At 52.8% G+C, this 26,852-nt stretch overlaps 3 protein-coding genes across 3 annotated transcripts; all 3 read right to left on the reverse strand.

Annotated features, from left to right (window-relative positions):
• Positions 1-5,024: 5,024 nt before the first annotated feature.
• On the reverse strand, positions 5,025-8,054 carry LOC119090221 (alpha-(1,3)-fucosyltransferase 7). Its single transcript, XM_037213007.1, has 3 exons — positions 7,817-8,054; positions 6,682-6,956; positions 5,025-6,189 (listed from the first exon to the last, which is right to left on the reverse strand). Exons 1-3 carry the CDS (start codon positions 7,845-7,847, stop codon positions 5,296-5,298), a joined length of 1,200 nt encoding a protein of 399 aa, XP_037068902.1. The 5' UTR covers positions 7,848-8,054; the 3' UTR covers positions 5,025-5,295.
• Positions 8,055-17,497: 9,443 nt separating this feature from the next.
• LOC119089731 (uncharacterized) lies at positions 17,498-20,754 on the reverse strand. Its single transcript, XM_037212543.1, has 3 exons — positions 20,720-20,754; positions 20,295-20,366; positions 17,498-19,092 (listed from the first exon to the last, which is right to left on the reverse strand). The coding sequence occupies exons 2-3, from the start codon at positions 20,323-20,325 to the stop codon at positions 18,668-18,670; spliced, it is 456 nt and encodes a 151-aa protein (XP_037068438.1). The 5' UTR covers positions 20,326-20,366; positions 20,720-20,754; the 3' UTR covers positions 17,498-18,667.
• Positions 20,755-21,140: 386 nt separating this feature from the next.
• On the reverse strand, positions 21,141-23,343 carry LOC119090222 (broad-complex core protein isoforms 1/2/3/4/5). Its single transcript, XM_037213008.1, has 3 exons — positions 23,122-23,343; positions 22,370-22,561; positions 21,141-21,197 (listed from the first exon to the last, which is right to left on the reverse strand). The coding sequence occupies exons 1-3, from the start codon at positions 23,341-23,343 to the stop codon at positions 21,141-21,143; spliced, it is 471 nt and encodes a 156-aa protein (XP_037068903.1).
• Positions 23,344-26,852: the final 3,509 nt, after the last annotated feature.

The following is a 26,852-nucleotide window of genomic DNA, read 5'->3' on the forward strand; positions in this document are numbered from 1 at the left end:
AGTTCAGGTACAGAGGTCAGACCAAGGTCAAAATCAGTCTGTTTTATTACTCCAGGGCTTGCTGCATGAGATAGTTTCTGGTGCTCATGTCGAATTTAATGACAGCAGAAACCGCATTACACATCTTCCATGGACTTCTTAGAGGTCAGAATAAGTCATTGACCTAAAATGACCTAGGCCAACATTTTGTTTTTAGAAACGTACTGACTAGCGTAATCTTTGTCGCTTGTTCAAATGCAACACTCAGGGCAGTTTTCTATGACTTTGGTCACCACGACCTTCAAAAGCTCAAAGTTACTGACCTTAAATGAGCATGTGGTCTTTTGCTTACAAACAGTTTTCTAGGTTTTAGGTGCAATTTAAAGACCAACCTGGAATTTGACCTTGTTTGACTTTATTTGACCCGAAGATCATGACCTAGGAACCTCAAACTTTGGCCTAAGTGAGTTCACGAACTGGTCAAAACACCACGTGCATTTGGTGTCTCTAGCTCTCTTAGGTCCCGAGATCTCATGGGGACCGAATTGAACCCCACCCGAACGAAGGGTGTCTAGCCGGCCACCCGGGCGCGTGTTAAAAGTGTAAGAAGAATTGATTTCACGGTAGCTACCGGTTTCTGTTCTGCTTAAAACGTAAAAATAACAATGAAACGAGGAAAACCGTATCCCTTGTAAACAAGCAAACTATATCCGGGGATATGTTTTGGAGGGATCACCATAAAGGGGGGTTTTGTCAACCCTATATTCCTCTTAGCAAGGCTCTGGCTACACCCTGCCTACAAACAAAAACAGATCACGTCATCTACGTTTAATGACGGGCAATTAAATGTCCGCTGGGCCAGTTCATACCTAAAGTAGGCAGCTTACCGGCGGCCTTTTTCTGGAGTGGTGCGGTGTTAGGGAAGATAATTCGGAAAAACGCATTGTTGCAGGTGTCCAACACATGTCTTGCATCCCAATTGGTGCCGATGCTGACCCAGAAATGTGCAACAAAGCAGCCATACCATCAGTTCGCGGTCAGTCACTCGAAAACAGCCGGGCCAGGACGCTGGCCACCGACGACGGACGGGAGCAGAGCTCAGACAAGGAATTTATGACAGAATGGTCTCCATTCTGTAGCTTGGTTTTCAAGGGAGAATCTTCAGTTCTATGGCTTTTGTCACGTGGTTTTTATCAGTTTCAAGCTTCCGAATTTGTTTCCGTTTAAAATGCCGCGACAGGTCTTATCTTTTGAAAAGCAGCCAGCGAAATGAAGGCGCATGCGAAACCTGTTGCACTGTGAGCCATCGGTTTACTTTCAAAATTCTCACCAGCCTATGTACAGGCCGTATTTTGGCATCTATCCTGCGGAGACAGACGCCTCCTCAATGATCCAGAATGTCTACCCGCTAGTGGAATTTCGGCTTGCCCAAGACAGACAACGTTGAAATGGACGAATTACCTTGGGAACCTGGAAGGCCTTATTTTCCGAATGCCATAGATGAGTCGGATAGGTGAGTGTATGCGTCAGTACACTCACTGCTCGGGATGAGCCTTCCCAGGGCTGCGAACAGCTCGGAATCCGGCTTCCCAGGGCTGTGAACAGCTCGGGATCGGGTTTCCCAGGGCTGTGAACAGCTCGGGATCAGGTTTCCCAGGGCTGTGAACAGCTCGGGATCGGGCTTCCCAGGGCTGTGAACAGCTCGGGATCTGGCTTCCCAGGGCTGTGAGCAGCCCGGGATCTGGCTTCTCAGGGCTGTGAACAGCTCGGGATCAGGCTTCCCAGGGGAATTTCTTCGCTGAAAGGTCACGTCCCCCAGACAAAACGTGCGTACGGAATATTGCAGTGCACAAAATGGGGAAATGCATAAACATACATGACTTGCCAAAGCTAGAAGCAAAACACCATAATAAAAACGGAACAAACATTTAAAATCAGCAAAGTGTGCTTGTCTGTTGAACCAGTTTTGCAGACTCCTTTTTCTCAACTCGAGGAGCCTAGGAAGCCAGATGCGTGACGCCAGCTGTCTTCTGTGTGGGCTGAAATGCTGGTGATTTACGCGTGATGTGGTGGCGCAAGATTGTAGGTGCCCTGCGAGCTCGAACAAAACTGGTGACACATTGGTGAACCCCTATTTCGTCCCGTTGAAAAAAAATCGAATTTGAATGCAAAGTTCAAGCTCAGGCAAAGCGAGGATCCTAATTTCCCGTGTTCATAACAATTGCAACAAAACGTGCGTCACATTGATGCTCTTGAAGTTCAATTTAGCTGCAACCGAAAAGAGAGCTTTAAGGTCACGGTCACCCAGCTTTAAAGGTCACGGTCACGAAAAGCCGGGTGCCACGACATTTCTTCATCTTCTGCAGCGAAATTGAACAAACCGAGTGTCATGTTGAATCAGAATCGACTGGGACTTCGTCCCGAGCCGAACGTAGATCAGATCAGCGCTGCTGATAAACGCCTGAAGCCTGCGCACGGTGCGGGATCGGTATCTCGTGCCAGGACGAGAGGCTGAGATGCCTGAACGGTATCTCGGCCGCTTGTCTTGGCAGACCTCCGCACCGATGCTCCGTGAGTGCTGCACCGATACGCGGGACTCAGACTCCTCCCACCGGCCTTTCGACCCCCACCTCCTGCTCCGCTTCTTCCGCGCGACACCGGAAACTCAGAGCGCCCGCATGTGAGCACCCTTCGTGTGAGCTCTGAACTCCCTTGAACTCTGAACACATAACTCTAAACTCCATCGCTGAACTCTACACACTCATTGGTGCATTTGATGAAAAAACTGTTTGGGGAAGCACAAACAGCCCCTCACCAGTCTCCCCACCCATCGCCAGTCTCCCTACCCCTCGCGTCTTCCAGCCCCTCACCAGCCTCCCTGCCTCTCACCATTCTCCCTACTCCTCACCAGTCTCCCAGCTTTTTACGCCGAGTGGGTGACGAGAGCCGAGAGCCCCACCCAGAGCGTGATGCTCTCCGCAGCACACGCTGGGTCGCGCTGGGTGACGGTGGCTGGCCTGGCTCGCCGTCTTGTGTCCGAACGTGCGCATGCGCAGGCCACCGCCAGTGGTCTCGGGTGGCAGTCCCAAGCTGGTCTTTTGATCAGCACGCCTCGGCACTCTCCTCAGCATTGAGGCGAGGCAGCCCCCTGGCCGTGTTGCCGGTGACTCGCGGCTCTTTCTCCCGCGTATATGCATGTCGGCCCACGCCACCAGACCAGGGCTAACCCCTGAGTCTGCTCCGGGGTCAGCACGCCCCCCAGCTCTGCCGACTGGTGCACACGCTCCGGACACGTCGCCGAAGGTGCGGGAGCACTCGGGACTCAGATGGGGCATCGCCGCGCCTGAACACGCGCGGTGAGAGGTGTAGGTGTTCATGAAATTTAAGCTGAACATCCTGCACTTTTGGTCGCGATGAACACCACTGCTTGCTGCGGTTAAGGAGCCCAGGGTTGTTTTAGGGGCGAGCTGTGGTGTTTCACCGTGCTAGTCTCAATATATGTAGAACTGTGGATGGAATGATTGCGCGCACTTTCGTCTCCGCCTGGTATGCTAGTCAAGGGGGGGGGGGGGTTCCGCCCATCCACCACCCAAAGATGACTTGGGCCTCCCAATGGATGTGACCAAAAACGGGATACTCGACCAAAGAAGTGCAGACAAGCTATCTTAGCTCTCTTCTGCCAAATATCATCTCATAGGTATCCAATGGTTTTGCCATGCCAACCCCTTCATGTTTATGTCTGTCTGCGAATGACTGCAGATGACAGCACTTGGATTGAGAAAAGCATCATTTACTGTAATATGCGGCGGCTTTAAGAAGTACAGCCTGGCTCAGATAACACGAAGCTCGTGAACGTTTTACGTCCTGCCATTAAAAGGCTTTTTCGAACGCCACCGCAGTTTGAACGGTTTTCGAACCACCTCCAAGTTCACCACAAGAACTCAAATCACTGAAACGTTTCTGCTTGAAGTACACCTCATTGAAAGCTTTCGATAAAAATTGTAGGCTGCATTGCCTGGAAATTTTAAGTGGAAGTCTTTTGCGGAAAACTGATGTCGTCATCGGCATTTTGCTTTTCTATTTTACCCCGGGGATGCCAATTAACGTGACCGAAATCCGAGGAGAAATCGCGCGTTAGATGTAAGTTAGATCACCTTATGGGCTCGCCCCCCCCCCCCTCCCTGAACGATCGTAGGGAGTGACATCCCCGGCGTTAGTGAGGTAACGTCTCGCCCCGGGACGGCCCGGCCGTCGTCAGCTGTCATGGAGTCCTGAGACCGACCGGACTCGAACCGGGGTCGGTCTGCTTGATCGCGAGACTATCGCTCCTCCAAATGAGCCATATGGGGAGGACTCATCAGGACGCCATAGAGCACTGAATCCGCAATCGAAAGACCCTGGTTCAGTTCTCAGCGATTCTAGGGAGATAGTTTGGACCGTGATGCGGGCGTGGCAGTAGCCAAGCGCCATTCAGTCCTTCTCAGGATTTCAGGGCGCCTGACGACGAGCGGAGAGTTAATTGGCCGAAGCGCTGTGCAGCTAACACGCCAAACGAGAACGACACTCCGAATCCATCCGTGATATCAATATTTCGTCCCAATCCTTTGTTACACCCGAACATGTACAACCATTATGAAATACGGTGCAGACGCTCGCATGACTGTGTGAAGCTGAGAACAAATCTGTCAGCGATAACGGATGAACGGCACAGTTTAGCGCTACACCAGGCAGGACGGAAATGAGCCCATTTGGCCTCGGGGACGCACCGCTAGTGTATCAGTCTCCATAGGAGCAGCACGCCGCCGGCCGGGGCGTGCCGACGCGGAGCTGCGTCCCACAGGTGACCATGGGGGTAACCCCTGGGAAGGGTGAGGTCAGTCCCCTCTAGCCTTCACAAAGCGGCATTCTGACCCACATGTTTGCACATATGACCGTGTGTCACACTTTCCCAGTAAAAACATCATCTTGAGGTCTGGTTGTCCACTCCAAATTCCAGTTTATTACCCCCCCCCCCCCCCCCCCCCACCACCACCATGGTTCGCCCCTTTATCTCAGAGACATGGTGACACCCGTGGGTGTACTCGCGTGGATGCAAATGATCTTTGGTACGTCAAGTAAGCTATCACTTCTGCGCATGTCAGATTGCTCTCGGAGCTGCAGGCACGCGCTGGTAAAGCACGCACCGCGACACGCATCGGAATGAGATCCCTTGGCGGGAGATGGGCTGGGATCCCGGGCTTCCGGGCTCCTGTCAGTGCTCGAACCCGTGTGGCAGCCACTCGACGGCCACCGCAGCAGGTCAGTCCACGGACGGCGCTACGACCGACAGTGCGAGCCGTCGTTCCACCAGCGGCGCAGGTCGTCGTACCGCGCCGGCACCGGCCCGTCCGGCTGCAGCATGCGCGCGCACAGTCGACACCAGCCCTCTACCGGGCGCACCGTGAAGCTGTCGCGCCAGGCAGTGAGGCGCGTTAACGCCGACGCGTTTCGCGCCAGATGGCGCAGGTGCGCGGCCAGCTCCCGTGGGCCCGCGAAGTCGTCCACGTGCACGAACGAGTCGGGCGGCGCGACGGCGGCGTACGAGGCGCGCGGCGCGCCGCGCACCACCGGCACGAGGCCGACCTGCAGCGCACGGAACAGCTTCTCGGTGATGTAGTCCCGGCACAGCGAGTTCTCGAACGCCAGATAGAAGGTGTAGTTGCCGACCAGCTGGCGGAAGCAGGCCAGCGTGTCGCGCCGCTTTGCGGGGTCGCCGCACTCCCGCGTGCCGCACGCGCCGAACACGTGCACCGGCAGGTAGCGCTGCAGCTCAGCCACATACTGTTCGCGGCGGCTGGGCGTGGTGCAGTGTGACGCCACCCAGGCGACGGTCGGCTCCGGCCCACCAGGCGGCGTTGGCGCGCCGCTCGCTGTCGGTCCGGCCCCCTCGGCGGGCGCGACCGTCGCCGAGCGGTTGCGGCGGATGACCTCGAAGTACGGAGATACGACGTCCGAGTCGAGCCGGTACGTCATGGTGAGGTTGAAGGCCGAGTTGAGGGCGCCGAACGCCACGTTCAGCATCGGCGGCGCCTCGTGGGACCAAAACACATACAGCTGATCGACCGTCCGCTCATGAGGCACGTCCCACATGCTGATGTCGTAGCCGTGGAAGAGCACCGCTCGCGCCCGTGACAGGAAGCGCCGGTCATTGGTGCCTACGCAGTTGTTGACCTGTAAATATGGGGAGGTCATGGAAGAATTTACGGACATTCGAAACCAAGCGCGACATAGCCAACAACAATAATCAACTAATAATCTTGTTATCTAGTGCTATACTTAGGCCATCACGAGAGCCTAACCACCTGCACAAATTTATGGTATGCGGGGGTTTCTGGCATAAAACAATATCAGAGACCCACTGCATACCACAAACTTCACCAATGGAAGCTCTACCTTTACTTTAAGTGATCGTAAAATTTAGATAGTCAAATTTCCTCGCCAGAAACGCAAGCTTGCGTCTAAGTATGAGTTTGATGCTGACTGTCGTCACATGCGCACACACACAAATACAGGAGCAAGCAGCACATAAACCGACATGCATTGCATGACGCGGTGTGCGTCACGAACGCCTTACGAATCTCGCCGGTTGTCCTTTCATGTATGAGACAATTTCGCAACGCGGCTTGTAAGCTAAAAATTACACCTTGTAAAGCTAAAACGTACCGGACAGTGCGCGAATGGCTTCATGCCGTCGCCATTAACGGCGGCATGGAAGACCGGCGTCCAGTAGAGGACCAGGCTGGCATTGTCCAGGTCGCTGGACAGCTCCGGTGCCCGATAAAACCACTGGTGCCAGTAGCGGTTTTGCACCAGCCACCCCGCCGCCATGAAGTGGGGCTCCAGAAAGTCGTAGAACAGATATACGAGACATGCTGGTACCAGCAGCAGCAGCAAGAGACGCCGCCATCGTCTGCTCGGCACGTGCGCTCTGTGAGAACCTGAAATACAGGGTGTCATACTCTTTCGAAAAGCACCAGCACGTGTCCATGGCAACGATACCTTGGAATGAGATGAGACGAGAACACGCAGACAATGCAACGAAACTGCCACTGATGCGCAAGTTTGGACGCTAGGAGTCAATAAGGCAAGAAGTTTCGCTTCATGCAACAGAGAAAACCTTTATTGACTGTATAAGATATGAGAAAGTATGTATGTATATCAGAAAGCCTGTATACCCGGGGATCATTTCCGAAGACAAAACGAGCCGACTGCTCACCGGCCCAAGGACTTCGGTGCGCCCGCTTCTCTTGAGGTTTCTCAAGGATATCTTAGAACCATGAATTTCAGGATGCTACGATTTTTTTGTGACCGAGCTAGACTTTTTTGAACCCCTGCAAATATTGAAAGATTCTCCCTCCCAAAGGCGACGAATAATGATCGCTTTATCGGTGTCACGCCAGCTGTACTTTGTGTTCATCTGGTTCAGAGCAAAGACATTTGGCTCATAGCATAGATGCCTGGTTCATAACATAAATATCCGGTTACAACATCAGTGGCAGGCGTGCCGCACGCGGTCAGAAAGCACATGACAGACACAGTACGTGACAGACGTGCCGTGAGCTGTCGGACGCGTTCGGAAAAAGTGCAAAGCAGTCAAATTCGTCGCCACTGTGAGTGTTGGATGTCGCATGTCCAAGTAGATCTAAGATTGATTTATATCTGCTGGCGTTGTCAGAGGGCTCAGGCAAAGTGAGAGGATCTCCAGCACTTCAGTTCCAGTCCCTGTCGCTATCCGTCGCCAGCATATGTTTCCCTGGCCAAGCTCCCTGGCACCTCCTCAGCGAATGTGCTTACTTACGTGCTCGTGGATTATCACGATCGCCGCGCATTCGAAGCACGAAAATGTGCCCTGTCTTCCACCCGCACCTTTTCACTGAACTGCCGACACCCGCCGAAGCACGGAACACCTGTCCCCTCGCTGCGCGACTTCGCGCGAGCCACCCAAGTCACGGGCCCGTTGCGCTTGTGGTTGGCCATTCACCGCGCTGCGATAAGATAGGCTTTGCTTACACAGGTAACATTCAGTCGACGTTGCCGCCCCGGCGACGCCCGCTGGCGTGTGTGGTAGGCAGGGTGACGTAGAAGGGCATTCGTCCAATGAGCCATCGATTAGCGGCGGCGCGGCAGGCGTTCAATGCTGGAGGGCATTACGTCCCCGCCCGCGGTCCCCAGCGCTTGTTTATGCTGGGCAGCTAGTGTCCTGACACGCAGGCCCGCATCGATCAGGAGCCAGGGGGCCAGAGAGCTGATGCGGCAGCCCCTCTGGCCAGTGCATCTGACACCGGATTGACGCTGACTGATGCGGAAGGATCCCTTACCGGCGCAGGGACTCCAATGATTGGCACCGAGACACCGATTTGGCTGACCAGTCCCAAGTTGAAACGGTGTGGAGGTCGCCGCGCTTGGTTCTGGGGCCTCTGACCGACACGGGGCCTTTCCACTGACTCGGTATGGATGAGAGCTTTGGCATCTTCATTTCTTAGATCTCATCTACATGTGTCAAGATGGTCCCAGCCAACGCAAGACACTCTTTGAAATTAGGGGACCCGTCTCTGTTCGTATTCAGCAAATATGCCCCCGGCCGAACTGAGGCTCATTGCCGTCATAGGGCGCCCCGTAAAAAGGAGCATGCCATTTTTGTGTTTTTCACGCACTATTAGGTCAGACGCGTCTGGCTTGATCGATAGCATCGCTTTCTCGAAATCCTTCTGAAAAGCTTGGCATTTTATTTGAAGCAGTCTCTCCGGCGAGAAAAATGTCATTGGACTCCCTGTTCTTCACTATGAAAATGGTACTTTCCATTTGCCTTACTTTTTCCAACGTGCGTGCTCAGTAATATCTACAACAGACTAATTCGTCTAAAGTTTGCATAATGCATGCTAGATAAGCTTGAAAAAACGACAGCGTAAATTGGACAGACAACAATGGAGATAATTATCCTCATTATATCTTGATGGTGCTGCAATGACACCACCCAGTGTTTTTAGTGAACGTAGCTGGTCATTAGATTTCACCACAGAATGTTTTGCCCTCAATGCCCCAGTGGGCCACTGATCGATGCAAGAGATACTCTGACCGATATTTGAGGGCCTGGCCTTCGGACTGGGGTGCCTTTATATGGCCTCCGGCCAGATCTTCGGATTCTCCAATGGGTCTTCGTCGTCGGCCACAAGGAGCTCAAAGGGCTTCTTGAGACCTTCGGACATCCGGACCATAGGGTGGGCTACGTTCCCCTGTTGTCTTTCTCCCCCCCCCCCCCCCATGTGTGCGCCTCTGAAAGTCACGTTCTTGGAACTATAGTTCATCGTTAAAAATAAAGATCTGGGGACATTTTCGGTGTTCCTGGAATTCATGGTCATATTAAAATGAAGGTTTTAGCGCCATTCATGGTGCCGCCTGAAATTGGGTGTCTCTTGCAAATAAAAGTCACTATGCCACAAAAATGAAGTTGTTAGTCTTTGGCACCCTTTCGCCAAAAGGGCTGATCCGGGACTTCATCAGAGTGGAAGGAAAATCAATTGTAGCGCAACCCGGATTTTGGTGCTCTCAGAGAATGCAAGTTTCGAGGAACTTTCAATAACTAGCTTGAATTTGGCCTCCCTAGGGAATAAACATCGAAATAAAGAATTCGCTGCTCCCTCGCCGAATGGGTCGAGTCGTAATTTTATGTCCTCTAAAATTGAGTGCGCTTGGAAAGCGAGCTTTGTGATGCCTGAAAATAAATATTTGTATGATGCCTCAAAATAAAGGTTTTTTCGTGTCTCTTTACCGAACAGACCGATCTAGAATTGCGCCAGAGTGAAAGACAGAAATTGTAGCGTCGCTCGATGTTGGTCCACTTCTAAAATGATGGAGTTATGCAATTTAAATGGCTTGGAGTTGCTGCCTATTGAAATGAAGATGATGGTGGTGCTTTGCAACGAAGATTTCGATGTCCCTACACCAAGGATCCGATCCGGGATTTCATCAGGGTGGAAGGCGCAGCACTGTATGCTCCTCATATTTGGTGTCCCTTACGAATAAAGGCTCAGTGTCCTTTGTGATGCACTCTGAAATGGGGTGAAAATATAACTATGTTTCCTTCAAATGGAGAGTTTGGTGCTCCCTCAGTGCTCGGTGCTCCATCAGTGCTCGATACTTCCTCAGTGTTCGGTGCTCCTTCAGCGCTCGGTGCTCGCTCGGTGCTTGGTGCTCCCTCAGTGCTTGGTGCTCCCTCAGTATTCGCTGCTTCCTCGCCCATGAGGCCAATCCCGGCCTTCGTAAAACGAAATTGCCGTTTAAAAGGTGCGAACATTGTGGTGCCCCTGGAAATTGGTGACTCGAAAGTGATCGGGGGGGAGGAGGGCTTTGCAATGCTCCTATAATTTGGTGCCTCTTGAAAGTAAAGATGATATTACAAAATGAAGGTTTTGGTGCACTCTTCTATGGGATTTTGGTGCCCCTCGGCGCGCCAAAATCCAACGGGACCATCGGAGGACCGAAGCCGGCCGAACAGGTGCAACTTTGTGGCACAAAACGCAACAAAATTGAACATCTCGAACAGTTGCAAGCGTAAGTGAAGGGCCCACAAGAGGTTAAACATTTTTAATGACTGAAGGAGTTGTGACTTGGAAATTCCGGGCCCCATTACACCGTTAAGGGACATTTACTCGGAGGACCCTGCGCTGTTGCTGAACCCTTCCTCCTAGCGTGCCGGGGCACTCTTGTCAATCAAGGGCCCTTCGGATCCTTTCCACTCACCAGAAAGTCTCCGGGCTATGGCTGGAGCCCCATATCTTAACCCGCTGGAGTACTCTCGGTTGCTCAGGGTCCCTTTGCATGGGTCTAAACCTGCCGGCACACTCGTGATATGCTCAGGGGCCCTCCACATTGGTCTACGGTGCCTCCAATTCTCTGTCACTTGCTTAGGTCCCTACGTTTTTGCTGAGGGCCATCTGATATCCTGCTTGGGCACGCTGGGTCGTTCGGGGACCCTCCACGATGGGTCTTGGGCGCTTATTATCTGAATGGGGGGGGAATGTGCTACGCTCTTGTGGGGGCCTATCTGATAACCTGCTCGGGCACATTCGATCGTTCGGGGGCCGTTTTCATTGGGTCCTGGACACGTCCTACTTGAATGGGCCCTTCGCACTTGTCGGGGGCCCCCTCTGTTCGCCTCCGCGGTCACACTGGGTTGTTTAGGGGACCATACACCTTGGTTCTTGGTGTTTGAATTTAGGGCCCTGAGCTTCTGTCGGGGCCGTCTGATAACCTGCTTGGGTACATTCCATCTTCCATCTTTTGGGAGCCCTCCGCACTGGGTTTTGGGCACTTCTTATCCGAACGGATGGCCTAAGGCTCTTGTCGAGGCTCCTTCTGATAAGATGCTCGGGCCCATCCGATCGTTGGGGGACCTCTACGTCTGGTTTTGGGTACTTCCTATTGCATGGATGTCCCTGCGCTTTTTCGGGGGCCCATTTGTTCACCTGCTCCTGCGTACTCGATCATTCGAGGCCTTCTGCATCATGTCGTGGGCATTTCACATTTGCACGGAAGGCCCTACGCTCTTATCGGGGGCCTCATCTGTTAACCTACTCAGGCACACTCGATTATTCCGGGATTCTCCACGTTGTGTCCTTAGTACTACCTGTCTGAATGGGGGGCCCTTCGCACTTGTCGGGAACCCATCTGCTCGCCTCTTTGGCTACACTGGGTTGTTCGCGGGCTCTATATATTGGGTCTTGGCGTTTGAATTTAGGGTTCTACACTCCTGTCGGGGCCATCCGATATTCTGCTCTGGCACGCTCAATCAGTCGGGGGCTCTCTGCATCGGGTCTGGGGTGCTTCCTATTTGAGTGGAAGGCCCTCCGTTCTTGGGAGCCTTATCTGTTAGCCCGCTCGGGCACATTCGATTATTCGGGGGCGCTCCGCATTGGGTCTTGGGTATTTCCTATTTGAATGGATGGCCCTACGCTCTTGAAGGGTGCCCTAAATATCGACCTGCTTGCACACACTCAATCAGCTTTTGATGCCTGTCCTTCGACTCAATATACGCAAAATTCCGCACCACCACGCGAGTAAAAATAACTGTTCCGTGAGAAGAAATGTTAGTTAATAACTGCTACGACATACACGCAGCATATCCTTGCTCACCGCTCGCTAGCCAATAGCAGCGTTTTACCGGGCCCTGGCACCCCTGGCGCGGTCGGTCGACCGGCGCCTCAGGCAACTGTCCGCTCGACAACTCTTTCCTAGGTCCAAAGGCTCATTTGCTACATAGTCGTGCGCGCAAAGTTGACGGCACATGAACTGGTGCGTCGACATCTGCACCAATGCCGTTTATCAGCCGTAGGCAGCCCTAAATGACTTTGTTTGCCGTTTGCTTTAAAAACACCGTAAATAGCCTATTTGGAGACAACACCATTCGAGCTGCAATTTCTAAATGGGGTTGCATCGTTTTACACCGTCGAGCTAAGGGAACCAGACAAGGACCTCCAAGCAAACGTTAGAGCCCGATGGAAGGATAACGTTTCAAGCCGGTAAGATGTTCTTTTCTTAACCCACAACCGGGGGGCACGCGCAATGGGTTTACCTGCATGCTGGAAGAAAAACTAATTCCCCATCTAAAGGTAAGAAAATTTACCCCTACGTAGGGAGCAAATTAAGCGGGTTGCCCTTGAAGTGATGGTTATCGCCAAGAATAACGGCTGACGTCAGTGTGAATGAAGCAGGTAAACATGCGTGACGGGAGTAACATAGATGGATTATCACCTGAGATGGGGGTGCTGAACTTCAAGTGGAGGGGTAATTGCACCCATGGCTTGAGTGTAAAAAAATATATGTGCGTTACTCCTTCCAGAACCTGCAGCTGACGGGTTCAACCGCCGGCGTGGGACAAGTCTGCTTTCAGTGTGAGGAGACTGCAACGTCGGGCGTCAGGGGTTTGTTTCTAAGGCATGTGAGCGCGCATGTTCAAAACTGTGTTGCATAATATGTATCAGTGGCTGATCCTGACTGTAGATTTAACAGTCCAGTCCAGCGTGGGTTTGCCGTTTTAATACAGATCTGTGGCGCCATTTCGATCTACAGTCTAAGCACACGGGGTCTCAAACCTATGAAGGACGCAGAAAAAAACGACTACGCCTGAGTTCTACAATAGGGCCGACGGATTATTCCATTCAGACGTTTAACATCTCCTTCCTTCAGCTTACTGACTTCAGATAAACAAATAAGCACATTTCCGATAGTTTGCGAGTTCTGTTCTAAAAAAGTGAAAATAAAATTAAAACAAAGAAAACCGTACGTCTTCGAAAAGTGGACCATATTCGGATGATTTTTGTTTAGGGACGGCGGCTTTCACCATCAGGGGGCCTTCATCAACCCTTTTGCCCCTTTCCCCTCCCCCCATTTTACCAAAGCCCTGGCTGCACTTCTGGCCTTGGTGGTCACAAGGCCTCTGGTGACAGCTGTCACCAGGGGCTTGGTTTCGCTAAATGCGTTGGGGTAAGGGGGCTGAGGTGGTGGTTTCGCAAAAGAGATTGGGAAGGCTGAACAGTGAAAAATGACGCAAAGTACCTTAAAATAAGCAAACAAATGGGTATCCTCCAGGATTTCGCCCACTTTCTTCTCGAAGTTGGAGGGAGGGGGCTAGAACCCTCCCCCCCCTCCACCCCCACCCCCACCCCAATTGCATAGGAAACTACAACCCTGAGGGTCTGGTCTGAGCAATGAAAAAATACACAACCCACCCAACCTGTACGGGCAAGCAAGGTGACTAGTAAGACTATTAACACCGCGGCGTGACAGCTGTCACCAGAGGCTTGGTTTCGTTAAATGCGTTGAGGTAAGGGAGGAGGGTGAGATGGTGGTTTCGCAAAAGAAATTGGGAGGGCTGAACAATGAAAAATGACGCAGTGTACCTAAAAAAAGAAGGTTTCTCTCCAGATTTGGCCCACTTTCTTCTCTATGTGGGGGGGGGGGGGGGCTGAAGCCTAAGTTGGGGTGGGGGCGGAGGCTGAAAAGGAATCTAACTAGGCCCACTCCAACTGAACAGGAAACTGCTGCCATAGCTGTCTCTTCACGACAATGGCGTCTTCCACTGACAGAAATTTAGTGAGACAGCTTTTATAGCGTGGACACAGGGAGGCGATAGGACACGTAACTGCAATCAATGTGAAGATGATGCAATGCCACATTGGACACGGCATGTTGCCTTTGAGAAGCGACAGGGATGGAACTCATCGCTGCATTGCAATACCTTACTTTCAAGCGTTTATCAAGTAGGTCCACTGACATTTAGCGTTCGCGAGCCATCTGTTTTATGCCTAGGCTATCGGTAAGCTTTAGGTATACAAACGCCCCGTACGTTAAATGGCAGGCTGAATGGATTTTGATAAGTCTGGGTTGTTGGCGACTGTGGGCAAAGTATTGGAAACCGCTACCAGCGTGGGTGAATCCTAGTTGCAATAAATTGTGATGTCCGCTGTGTGGTTTGCATGACCCGATGCGTCCCGGTTCAGGCCCCAGCACGCATTTGAGGCTGGTTTAAGAAAAGACGACGCTGGTGGGTTCCCGGTCTGCTATTCGCGCAACCCAGGTACTGTCCGTAGATTACGTTACGCATGGCGGTGAGGGTGGAGTTTGATGGAGCTCAGCCAGAGCGAAACGAGGGAAGGGGCTGGATTTTGTAATGTTACGCTTAGGTATAGTTGCAAATCATGCTGAAGTATTTGTGAAACGTGACAGCGTGGGTAGGGAGATGAGGTTCTCGCCCAGCGTGATTAGTGCCCAACTAGGGGGACGCATAGGGGCAACCGGAGTATTGGTAAAGCGGAGGGGTGTAGGGTTGAGAAAAGGCCCCGTGATGTTGAAAGCCCCTTCCCCGCCGCCAAAAAGGGGCAGGGGATTAAGGGCCATTCCGTCCAGTGAGAGGTGCCTACCGGCTCCTATTCTAGGAGAGGGTCACTGATCGATCCGGAGGCCCTTAGAGGGCTTTATATACATTGGTCCCCTCCCTGATGCGGGAGGCTCTCTGACCAGGGCAGCTGGCCCCTGATTGATGCAAAGGCCACCACTGACGCGAAGCATCGCTTATAGCCGCAGGGATCCAACACTGTCGCGAACACCAGTCCGGTGTAACAGGGCCTCGACCCAAATTGGATGGACCGCCGTCGCTCAGTGCTGGTCCCTGACTGATAGAGCCTTTTCCTCATCGTGGACTCTCATCACAAGCTCAGATACATCCTTTCATTGTCCGACGTGAGTGTTCTCCTGGTCGACTCGAAGCCTCCTGTCAGGCGCTGGGAGCCACTCACCGACAAGCGCCCCTTATTGTTTCAGAGGCCTCGCCCAATACAAATCGCGGGTGTCGGCATCGACCCTGCTTGGACTCAGGAGTGAAAACCGACATTGAGCCGACTGTTCGCTGTTGATGGTCTCTGACCGAATTGAGGCCCGCATCGTCCAAGGGGTCCCCAATTGGTATAAGGGGCCCTCGGACTGATATTTGAGAACCGTACCCTACGGGCCGTGGTCCCAACACGCGCCCGGATGCCCGGTTCGATACCCTTCGCTCGGGTGGGGCTCAATTTGACCATCCTGAGATCTCAGGAACTAAGAGAACTAGAGACACCAAACTGACTGGGTATGTTTACATGTACGTAAGCTCACTGAAGTCAATGTTTGAGGTTCTTAGGTCATGATCTTCGGGTCAAATAGGTCAAACAAAGTCAAATTCCAGGTTGGTCTCCAAAGTGTTCACAGGACCTAGATACCTGTTCCAAGCAAAAGGCCACATGTTCATTTCAGGTAAATGACCTTGTTTGACCTCTCAAATGTCATGGTGACCAAAATCGTACAAGGCTGCTTTGAGTTTTGCCTTTACATAGGCGACAATGATAACGCTAGACAGTGTTCCGAAAAAAAAATGTTGACCTGGGTCCTTTTAGGTCATTGACCAATTCTGACCTTAGAGAAGACCATGGAATGTATAACGCGGCTCCTATTATCAATAAATTTGAATTGAGCACCAGAAACTAACCCATACACCAAGGACAAAAATAATAGAACAGGCTGGTTTTGACCTTGGTCTGACCACCCTGGCCCTAGGTGAATGGAATTTGCTCCTTCAATTTTTGTGTACCCTAAGAAAGTATCCAGAGATGCATGGCTTCGTCTAACACTCCGTTGTTACGTCAGATTAAACAATTCCCCAGAAATTGACTTCGCTGAACACACGGCCTGACTTTGACTTGCTCTGGGTCAACGATCTTTTTATAGCAAAGTGTCCGCTATTCAGTTGTCTACAGGTAAGCAAAATTTGGTGCGGCTACGCCGCGTCGTTCGGAAATAATTCTGGAGAAACCTTCGGGGAGTCAAATTGACCCTCACTCGAGCGCGTGTTAATATGACCCACAGCGAGCCCTTTCCTCGATCATCGATCCCGAGTGGGGGCCGGGACCCAAATGGGGGTGAGTACGTGCCCCTTGCCCTACCTGCCTGCGCCAGTGGGGGAGGGGGCTGATATTGACCAGAAATGCGTACCTCAGTCTGTGGATGACCTCCTTTGAGTCGGACCGTGCCAAGGTCGCTTCATGGTTTGTGAACGGTACATCCCTCTATACCTCACACCTCACAGCTGACCTTGACGTTTCCACCAGCTCTTGGTACCGAAGTATGGCATACGTCTCCAAAAAACGCCCGACGGACGAATCCATATCCTGCACACGAATGCACGAGCCTTCACACATTGACCTACACCTTTAGTAGTACGATCGTCCGTTTCCTCCTCCACCAGTATGGGGGTACTGATCTCAGTTTTGACACCACGTCACTGCGATACCATAACACCGAGACCTGCGGCCGCTTCCGGTCTGCGATCTGCTTTTCATGGGCTGGCAAGTTCACGTGCCCCATGTGAATCGAATGCACACGAATGCTCGAGTATGGGGAGAGGGGACAGCAGTGATATTACGTCGCAGAAACACACCGCGTGCTACGACAGGAACACTGACGTGCTCTGCCACAAAGAAGAAAATAGTTCTGCAAAGATTTTAAAGCATCCGTACTACGGTGAGTCTGCTATATAACTGTACGTCTCGTTGCTAAAACATCCATGGCGTTGCGATCATTGGCTGCAAGCGCACCGACACTGGTACTTTTCTTCAATAGTCCGCCACAAAGTCACCTGGCCGGGCCGGGTCACCGATGGTACGCAATTTCGGCCACTACACGTACCGACGCACTAACTCATTCGGCCCATAGTCCATCTCGCAGCGCGACAGCGCGCATTTCGGTGCGAAACGAAATGAGCGAAGAAACTGCACGCGTTTCCGTGAGAACTAGATGAGTGAAGACCCTGCAGGGCGCGAAACGAAAAACGCAATGCGGCGTGAGGGGGTCTGTGGCACATTCTGGGCCACCCGATAGTTGAAGATGGCCTCCCGGCGGAGGAAGCCGCCTCGGCTCCGTTCACCCATCACGCGACACACGGTCGCCCGCCCCTAGGTGTATTTCTCGTTTCGGTCAGTGAGATACTAAAACAGACACCGAGTAAAAACCTGCAAGCGGGCCTGGCCAATTTCCACCTAGACGAGTTCGCCCACAAACGACCACCAAACCGAGCGCACTTTGTATCCGGCGACTGGGGGCTGGCGCCACCGGCGGCGACGGCACGCCGGTCGGTCGGGTCGCGCCGGCGCGCTCCCGCACGGCGAGCAAACGCACGCGGTCGGCACACCCGGGCAGTGCGCGCGCCACGAGCGGGCTTGACGCGTCACGCGCGTGACGTCCGAGAGCCGTCGCCGTCAGAGACTCGTTACCTTAAACACTAAGCACCCGTGGCTGAGGGGCGGCCGGCTCGCCGCCCCCGGGAACGGGGCGGCGCGCTTGAGCGAACACAATGACGTTGGTGGGTTGCTTGCCGCTGAGATGCGCGTATATACACTGCCGTCTGCGGGCCCGGGGCGGCGCCCGGGGCCAGCGCTGAGGTGATGAAGACCCGGACTTGTCGACACACCCGCCCGCCGCACAGTTCACACAGTCACTCTCACCGCCCGCGCGCTCCTCCGGTGGAGCCCTATAAAACGATACCGCCGCAAAAGGCAGGCAGACAGGCAGGCATACAGACGTAAGGACACTTAATTAAGGCATCGTTGATGCGTAAGGAGTACGAGGATTGTAGCTGAACTGTACAAACACTACAAAACAGGTGAGTTGTGTGCCATGTGGGGCACTGTAAGGCAGTCACCGGCCGGACATAATTGTTTCGTCCAGCAGAGCAACAGCACCATGTAAAATACGCTCACTCCTACTGAGCAGAGATCAGGAAGCTTACGTACTCGCGAGATCCGGCAGTTTCCTTGAAATAAGTAAATGATCCACATGGTTAGAGAACCCCCGACAACCACTGCATACAAATGGCGTGCCATCGTAATTACGGCGCTTCGTCTCTTAATCACGAGGCATCGATGATTGGGTAACTTCGGTATCATGAGCACAATTCAGTCCCACACACATCAGGAACTACAAATGCACTTCAGAGGCAGTTCAAACTCAGATCGTCGTCGTCGCCGACTCTACACATAGTGAGCTAGTTACTGACGATCCGTACGGTTTCCACAGCATCGCGACCGGTCATGTCGACCCCCGACGCCCCCAGGCGACGCCTGCCTCACGTGTCAGACTGCAGCAGACCGTCGCCCGCCCGGTCGGAGACCCTGCCATCTATCGGGCCGACTGAGAAGCTGTCGTTGCCCGGGGCGCCGTCCGAGTGGCCGTCGCCTAGCGGAGCGGCTGTCAGGCGATCGGCCGAGTCCCCGGTCAGCGGGTCCGCGAACAGACGGCCGGCCGCCAGCGCCTCGGCCACCGCGCTGACGCCCATCTGCTCGATGTATTTGAGTATTTTGCGCAGCTCGGACTGCTTCATGTGCACGCCGTGTTTGTTGCGCAGGTGGGCGTTGAGGTTGGTGACGCGCGAGCACAGCTTGCGACACACCCAGCACTGGATGCTCAGCTTGTGCGACTCAAAGTGCTGCCGGAACGTCATCAGATTGGCGTAGGTGCGCGAACAGACGCGGCACACGAACTTCTTCTCCACTGAAAACAAATCACCAGCGTGTCAGGTTCACAGAAGTCCTTGGACCTGTGAAACGATTATATATATATATATATATATATATATATATATATATATATATATATATATATACCACTATTACCCTTTCATACAGCCACAACTGAGCCCAGTGCGAAGTTGCGCAACAAGTTGGGAAGGGGCTGAGCAGTACTAAATAAAGAAACCAACTGCCCAAACATGCCAACAGAGGAGTTTTCCAAAAGATTTGACACAATTTCTTCTCAAAGTGGGGGATGCCGCCGCAAAAACTGCACAGAGAACTGCACCACTGGTCTCACCGTCCAAAGAACATACATGACAGCACAAAAAAGTGGAAAATGCGTGAAAAGTATTTCAGGTATGAATCATAAACAGATGACGGTTTTCTATGAAAGCAGCGCAAACAAATGTCTGATTTGGTGCGATAGCTTCATTGACACACCCGAAGTCATTATATACCAACAGCCCCCATGTTTCTCGTCAAAGCATAATATATAATTTTGAGATAGTAGGAGAGGATCCTGCAGCAGGATGTGTATGAACAACGACATGATCAAAGTCCAGCTAAAGATGTCTTCAACTCTTTTAAAAATGTCAAGTATGTGGATCAGACATGGGATGCTCTATCTGCCACCAAATGAGTCGGAACACGTTGAAAGGCCGGCCAATGACAACATAGCTGCTGAGGGATTACGGTCTGTGGTCCCAACGCCTAAATGGCCTGCCCACGTCAAACCGCCTGCCAGCCCTGGCGCCCCCTCTGCCCAGACAGCACCTCTGACCGGGTGCTGACACTGACCCAGCCCTGCTTCCCCCTCCCCCTGCCCCGACAGCACCCCTGACCAGGCGCTGACACTGACCCAGCCCTGCTCCCCCTCCTCCTGCCCCGACAGCACCCCTGACCAGGCGCTAACACTGACCCAGCCCTGCTCCCTCCCCTGCCCCGACAGCACCCCTGACCAGGCGCTGACACTGCCCCAGCCCTGCTCTCCCTCCCCCTGCCCGACAGCACCCCTGACCGGGCGTTGATACTGACCCAGACCGGACCTGCCCAGCCCTGCCCCGACGGCACCCCTGACCGGGGGCTGATACTGACCCAGGCCGCCGCCCAGCCCTGCCCCCCCCCCCCCCCCCCCCCTCCCCCCTGCTCCGACGGCACCCCTGACCGGGGGCTGATACTGACCCAGGCCGGAGCTGCTCTGGACGTCCATCATCTCCGTCAGCGACTCGTCCGTGCCGGCTTCGAACGCGTCTCCTGAGAACGGCGGCCAGTGCTGAATGCGAGACGAGCCGGCTCACCGTGGCAGTCAGCGAACGTGGCGTGAAACGACGCGTTAGTACCACAAAAAAACAAAGGCACACGCATCGTTTCGTAAAAGACGTCTTTTCAAGATTTAAAAAAAAACGGTGGGAAAGTGCGGAGCAGGAAGGGATACAGATGCCAGGAATGGGCGTAATAATTGCTTTACTATAAGCTTGCCCGCAAACGTCGACAGCAAACTGCGGCATGACACCTGGCGGCACCAACCCACATCCAACGGTTAGACAGATCCCACAGCGTGCATCTTACTACAGGGTCGAGCGTGCAGCGTTCGTCTCGGCTCTGACCTCCGTTCTTCTTGGCATGTCCGCCGCCGGCCGGCGCGTCCTGCACCGCCAGGTCGTCGTCCTCCTCGCTGGCGGCGCCCTCCGTCCGCGTCCTCGTCGGCCGGCGGCGCGGTGGGGCCGGGCGCGGCCGGCGCCGGCTCCGGCACCGGCGCCGCCGCCGACAGCTGGCGGCGACGCTTGGCCGGCGGCGGCGGCGACGGCGGCGGAGAGCGGGCCGGCGCCGCCGCCTCGCCGCTGAGATCGGGCGACGCCGGACACGAGGTCGCGCTGAGATCTGTCGCCTCCAACTGCCAATACAGAGCGGGTCTCAGGTGCGCCGCCTCGAGCCGCAAACACGGAAGCAGTGCTCGGATCAGTGATACCCCAGCTACAAGCACGAGCGCGTGTTGAAATAGTCCCCCTCCGGCCGCCAACAGGAGCGTCAAAGTCCGACACCTTCAACTGCAGACACGACCACGTGCTCCTTGGTCACCGCCAACTGCGCACACGCCGCTAAGCCGGAATGGCTCCTCCAACCGCGAACACAAGCTCGCCCTATTGCGAGGCCTCCAACTGCGAACACAACTTCTGGATTTTCACGTCAGCCCCAACTGCGGACATATATCCGTGCTGAGGAACGGTCACTCCAAACACAAATGTGGGTCTTTGCTGAGTACACAAGCATTCGAATGCGAATAAGACACCCCGCTCAGATCGTGGACTTCAAGCAAGAACGTGAGCCCGTGCATCTGACACACGACTCCATGCTATGTCATGTCTGCTCAACTGCTCACATAAACCAGCCCACAATCTGCCGCCTCTAACCGCAAGTACAGGTCCCTGTCGAGACCCGTTGATAACGGCTAAAAACATGAACGACGAGTGGGGCGGCGGGAGACAGCATGCACATATTCGGCTTCAGAGCAGGGCGGTGGCGGCCGCCCTGCGCCACGCTGTGGAACGCGTTTTGCTCGCAGCGGGATTAGCAAAAGAAAAACGAATGCCCGCAGGGCACTGTCATGCCTCACATGTCGTAAGCGTGCACGGTTAGCCCGCCCGTGCCGTGCCCTGTATGCATGGACGACAATCTGCCCGTGTGTGTCCTGACCTGCACGTGTGCACGTGTGTGTCCTGACCTAGTACCATGACTCCGGGCAGCCACGCCGCAAATTCGCAATCGGGCGCCATACCCCACGTCAAAACTTACAAAACAGCAAATACATGTTGGGGGACGTACAAGGCAGTGACGTGATCGATTTCATGTGGTTACACAGCAGGGGGAAACACCGGAGTACAGCTTAACAGGACTGTTGTCACTGTCTTAACAGGAAAATCACGTCATAATCACATGACAACGGAATAGAGGTTGATGAAACACACCTCACGTGGCATATGCTAGCAACCCCGTAGCTTAGTTCTGTCGTTACATACGGATACATTAAAGCGAATAAACCTGAATACAAGCGAGCTAGTGGTAGCCGGGAGCCGACGCCATGTCCAGACATAGCAGTCCGACAAGAATAACAGCAGCAGACGACACAATTGGACCTACAGTGCCCAGATGCAAGTCTTGTGAACATTGTACGGCACTGGTCGCTCCAGCCTTTACTGGGCCCAGAGGCACGACCGAAGTTTGTCTGCGTCTGCACATGGACGTGGCGTTGCTCCTACCTGATGATCGTTCTGGTCCATGCCAGCATCCTTCGCCAGCCCTTTGATTTTGAGCATTTCAGCCACAGCCAGGAATGAGGTAAATCGGGTTTGATCCACGTTCACTTGACCACTGTAGATGAATTCGATTATTGCTACGAGATCGTCGAATTCAGCATCCTTGAAGAAGAACACAGGATCGCCGGGATGAGCCTGGAAATGAGACGTCATCACATCAGTGATCCAGACATGAAAAATATAGACTGTCCAGTCACGTTTAGGTGTTTATTTGTCCTGTTTTCCAACTCATCATTTGACAGCAAGGACCTCAGACAGCAGAAAGCCTTTCCAATTTTTGGATGTGCACTTTCACTGCCTGCTGAAGTGGGTTGCTCCTCGACTGGTCGCCGTACCAGCCCCATGACAAGCGTGCAGTGGCCACACCAGGCACGTGGCCAGGCGATAGGACCGGGGCTGTGCCGCCGGGTGGTGCCCCAGCACGACCCCGGCCTTGACCGCCAGCGGACATGCCATACCGACTGCCCCGTCAACAGGCACCGCTGTACCGTGTCATACTCGTGTCACACTTCCCCGGCGGTACTGCTTTCTCGTCCCTTCGGACCCACACACCATCCGCTTCACTTCCGCAGCCCAGAGCTACCCGACACTTCCCCGCAGTTCCGCGTGAGAGCCGACGGCGCCGGCGGGGCCGAGGCGACCACAGACACGCCCGCCGGCCGGACCGTCGTCGTCGCCGCCGGCGCTACACCCACCTTGAGCACCTCGCGGAAGTACGGACTGCAGGCGGAGAGCACGAGCCGGTGGGCGCGCAGCTGGCGGCCCTGGCAGCACAGCGTCACGTCTACCAGCTCGTGCATCTGGCGCAGTGTGTCCAGCAGCGACGTCAAGGTGCTGTGGTAGTTGTTCCACTTGAGGCAGAACCGCTGGCCTTCCTGCAGCATCTCCGCCTGCAGCGCAGAAAAGTCCACCGGCATGTTAGATGCCATTGCAGATTTAACGCATATCTGGCTGACTGTTGCCTCGGTTTGAAGATCTGCAAATTGTCACCATCTATGATGACCACCAATTATGCCTAAAGCTGACACATTTTTGTGGAAGATGCAGTCTTTTTTGTTGCTCCCTCCTGGAAAACAATGCTCACATTCTGTGTTCTTGAAAGCCCATGACACCATTTAAGATCTAATTGGACTGTAAATGGAACCTTTGCAACTCTATGGAAGAAACTGTACTTCATCCAAAACCTACATGCTGCAAAGACAATGCCCCTGGTCCAAAAGCTATGTTTTGTACTTGCTGTCAACATAGCAGTGCTGCTTTTACTGAAATACCAATACTGAGGTGCTAAACACAACCATTAAGTCACCAAGGATGTTCAACTTCTGTTGACATGCACAAAAACATGGCACACATAGTCATTCTGCTGTCATAATGATATAATCTCTGCAGTGTGAGCCCAGTTTTTTATTATTCTCTCAGCCAAGCAAAACCAACCGCAGCAGGCATGGCAGCACATTGCTACCTGTAACATCCTGAGTAATATCACCAGGAGCTGCTTGTGGCAAAAGTGGCAACTTTCCTCAGCAACAAGTAATTTTTACTAGTCTCAGGACATTTGGTCCTGAAGCTCCTTCAACTTCAAAATGAAATAATGTTCCTCAATGTCCATGAGGTACTTATTCATCAAAATTCTGGGCCATGGGGCTGGGAAGTAGTACTGGGAATAACATAATTAAAGGCCCATCCACAACACATCAAGCCTGTGGAACACATCAGGCAGATGTTGGTCGGCATGTGTCGCTCCTCTGTGCCTGACACAACCTTGCAATAAAAATAGTTCATTAGGCATCTTTGAGTGGGGATTGGCCATCAGCATGGCTTAAAAATCTGATTTCCCAACATAACTAATACCTGCTTGATAGCCTCACTAGCCAGTACCCTCTGGTACATTGAGGTTGGACTATTTTCAGCATAGGAACCCCTGACTCAAAATGCCAACAAAAATGACCTTAAGGCCTTTTGGGCTTACAGAAAGATAAGTTTAAGTCTCAAGTGAGCAGTACTGGCCTGCACTACTTGAAAATACTGCAGCCAACATTTTCAGCATATTGATACAACAGTGCTCCCAGACCATTTACATCAGCAATGTGTAAAAAGGAGCACATCATTAGTCCATCTATGATAACAGATGGAAGCCCATTCCCCATCAACGGCCTGCACAGAAAGTGCACAGCCAGCATAACTGAGTGTGCATTTGTCAAAGGACTTGATGCAACCCTTTTCATTGGACAGACTTGTCAGCAAAACTAAACAAAGCAAGATTTAAGCTTAAATGGACCATGTTGTAATACTCAGTATAGCCTTTCCTGTTCTTTCACATCCTTTGACCCTCCACACCCAAAAATAATTGTGACAAATGTTACAATCAGATGTATTTTTGTCACACCCTTAATATGAGGCAGCAACAACTGCATCACCCATATTAGCTCCCAGGAGCCATGGTACAGCTAGGATTTGTGCACCCTGCCCCTTGGGAGCTAAAGGTGCCAATTACTCAGTCATTAAGCCTGTTGACCTACCCAAGCCATTTGATATGGGACATCTTATTCCGACAATACTCAGACTGACAATAATGGTAAAATGGTCAAGAAAACATTGACAATGCTGGCAAAATTTTAAAACTTTGTCCTCTAAGCTTTAAGCTTGGCCAATATAGCCAATATCTCTTTGATCACAATGTTTTACCAGTGTTTGGTAAGCAAACAGTTGATTATTGTCAGATTAGAATATGACTACCCAGTGACAGGAACTGAACAATGTTAAAAACTGGAACTCAAGGTCTTTCTTGTTTATACCTGGCATCAATCTAAACAAAGAGCCACCACAACACACTTTCTTTCTATCAATGCATAATGCAGCATATTAGTTGCCTATCGCTGTGGCTAATCCTAACCCCCACTATGCCAACCTTCACCATACACCAAATTGTGCCCACGACGGCGTTCTCATGTTATTCTTAACCAGCCGTCGGCCACCGTGCAAAAGCAGTCCTAATCTAGTTATTTAGGTCATTAAATACCAAGACAATAATTGTGCAGGCAGCAGTACACGTGCCGCGCGAACTCGACACTGCCACCTTATTACGCAAGCACACGCTGAGTGACCAGGGTTTAAATTGCGTGCGAAACGGTGATGTTGCGCTGCAGGATTGGCACATACCTGTTTAGAGGTTGAGTTCTGACGGTGTACAAAATACCCGAAATAAATAACAGCCCAATGGAGTACTATCACTTAACCCGACCAACCGGCCCCACCACCCAGCCCGCGACGATTCCTTTGATGAACAGCCGTGCCACCGCACCACACCATTTCTGCCGCCGGCAAGCACTTCGACGACAATGACGCACGATGGAGAATGCTTCCATATCGCGGGATAAGAGTAGAGAAAATATTCTGCTCCGCTCTTATCCCGACAAAAAGTGACGTCTGATGTGTTGCGACATCGGCAGCATCCCATGCAGTCCGATGCGATCAAGGGTACTCCCAACATAGAAAGCTCTTTCTGACTACGTCCGGTTTGGTTCAATCCCTGCTTTCGTCTATTTCCGGCTCGCCCTGCGACCGTTCCAGCGGCCTATGGGGCCTTCCTTCCCAGTCCTCTACCTGGCCGCCGATTTTCCCATAAACGTTGCATGCCCAAGTGGGGGCGGAGTTTCACAAGATGAGTTGGGGGGCTGAATAGTGACTTATGACCCAACATACCCCGAAATATGCCAAAAAACAGATTTATCCCCAGATTTGACCCTTTTTCTTCTCGAAATTCGAGGGGGGGGGGGCGGCCGCTGAGCCCGAAGTTGGGGAGCTGACCCTCTCCCTCCAACTGAATAGAAGCTACACTTCTGACCCCAGGCCACATACCCCAAAGTGTTGGTGCAAAATATTCCCCAAGCAATGAGTGCTCTGTGTCATACGAATCCCTTTACGAAGGAGACAGGCGTCTGCCCGCCTCGACCCTTTGTCACCATAAGCGCAGTCAGCACTCCTGCCCCTACCCCTAGACCCACCTTTTCCATTTTTTACCTTATATAGTTCCTGAGAGACTTCAAAATTAGCGTGCTGCGCCCTCACTGATTACCATTCCCGCCCCCTTAAGAAAATCCTGGCTGCGCCCTGCTTGCCGCCGCAAGAACAACCGAGCGAAAGGGATGTGATAACCGTAATGGTTAACCGTGGATGTGTTAATGCGACCTCACGCACCACCTGGCCATTGGTCTAATTCAGGTCACCCAGGCTCTAGGACTTTTCTTGCGGACTTGGCATTTGAAGAACCGGTCCATTTGCCCTCATTTGCGAGGGCCAGGTCCGTAGAGTGAGCCGGCCATTGGCTGTCCGTCTTTTCGGTAGACGATTCACTCTTCGAAGTGGTCCTCTAGCCCGATCAGGGCAATACTGACGTGTGGAGAGTTCCCCTATCATGACAACACCA

The sequence above is a fragment of the Pollicipes pollicipes genome, unplaced genomic scaffold (genome assembly GCF_011947565.3).
Source record: "Pollicipes pollicipes isolate AB1234 unplaced genomic scaffold, Ppol_2.1 Scaffold_3087;HRSCAF=3621_pilon_pilon_pilon, whole genome shotgun sequence".
Taxonomy (NCBI): Eukaryota; Metazoa; Arthropoda; class Thecostraca; order Pollicipedomorpha; family Pollicipedidae; genus Pollicipes; species Pollicipes pollicipes.

Excerpts from the sequence above, each read along its gene's own strand:
- LOC119089731 (XM_037212543.1), bottom strand. The coding sequence starts at position 20,325 with ATGATGGACGTCCAGAGCAGCTCCGGCCTGG. Across the intron at positions 19,093-20,294 it reads CCAGAGCAGCTCCGGCCTGG|TGGAGAAGAAGTTCGTGTGC; the intron begins GTCAGTATCAGC and ends ATTTGTTTTCAG.
- LOC119090222 (XM_037213008.1), bottom strand. The coding sequence starts at position 23,343 with ATGCCGGTGGACTTTTCTGCGCTGCAGGCGGAGATGCTGCAGGAAGGC. Across the intron at positions 22,562-23,121 it reads ACTTCCGCGAGGTGCTCAAG|GCTCATCCCGGCGATCCTGT; the intron begins GTGGGTGTAGCG and ends TCTCATTTCCAG. Across the intron at positions 21,198-22,369 it reads TGGACCAGAACGATCATCAG|TTGGCGGTGACCAAGGAGCA; the intron begins GTAGGAGCAACG and ends GCGTGTGCGCAG.
- LOC119090221 (XM_037213007.1), bottom strand. The coding sequence starts at position 7,847 with ATGCGCGGCGATCGTGATAATCCACGAGCAC. Across the intron at positions 6,957-7,816 it reads TCGTGATAATCCACGAGCAC|GTTCTCACAGAGCGCACGTG; the intron begins GTAAGTAAGCAC and ends CCTGTATTTCAG. Across the intron at positions 6,190-6,681 it reads AGCCATTCGCGCACTGTCCG|GTCAACAACTGCGTAGGCAC; the intron begins GTACGTTTTAGC and ends CCATATTTACAG.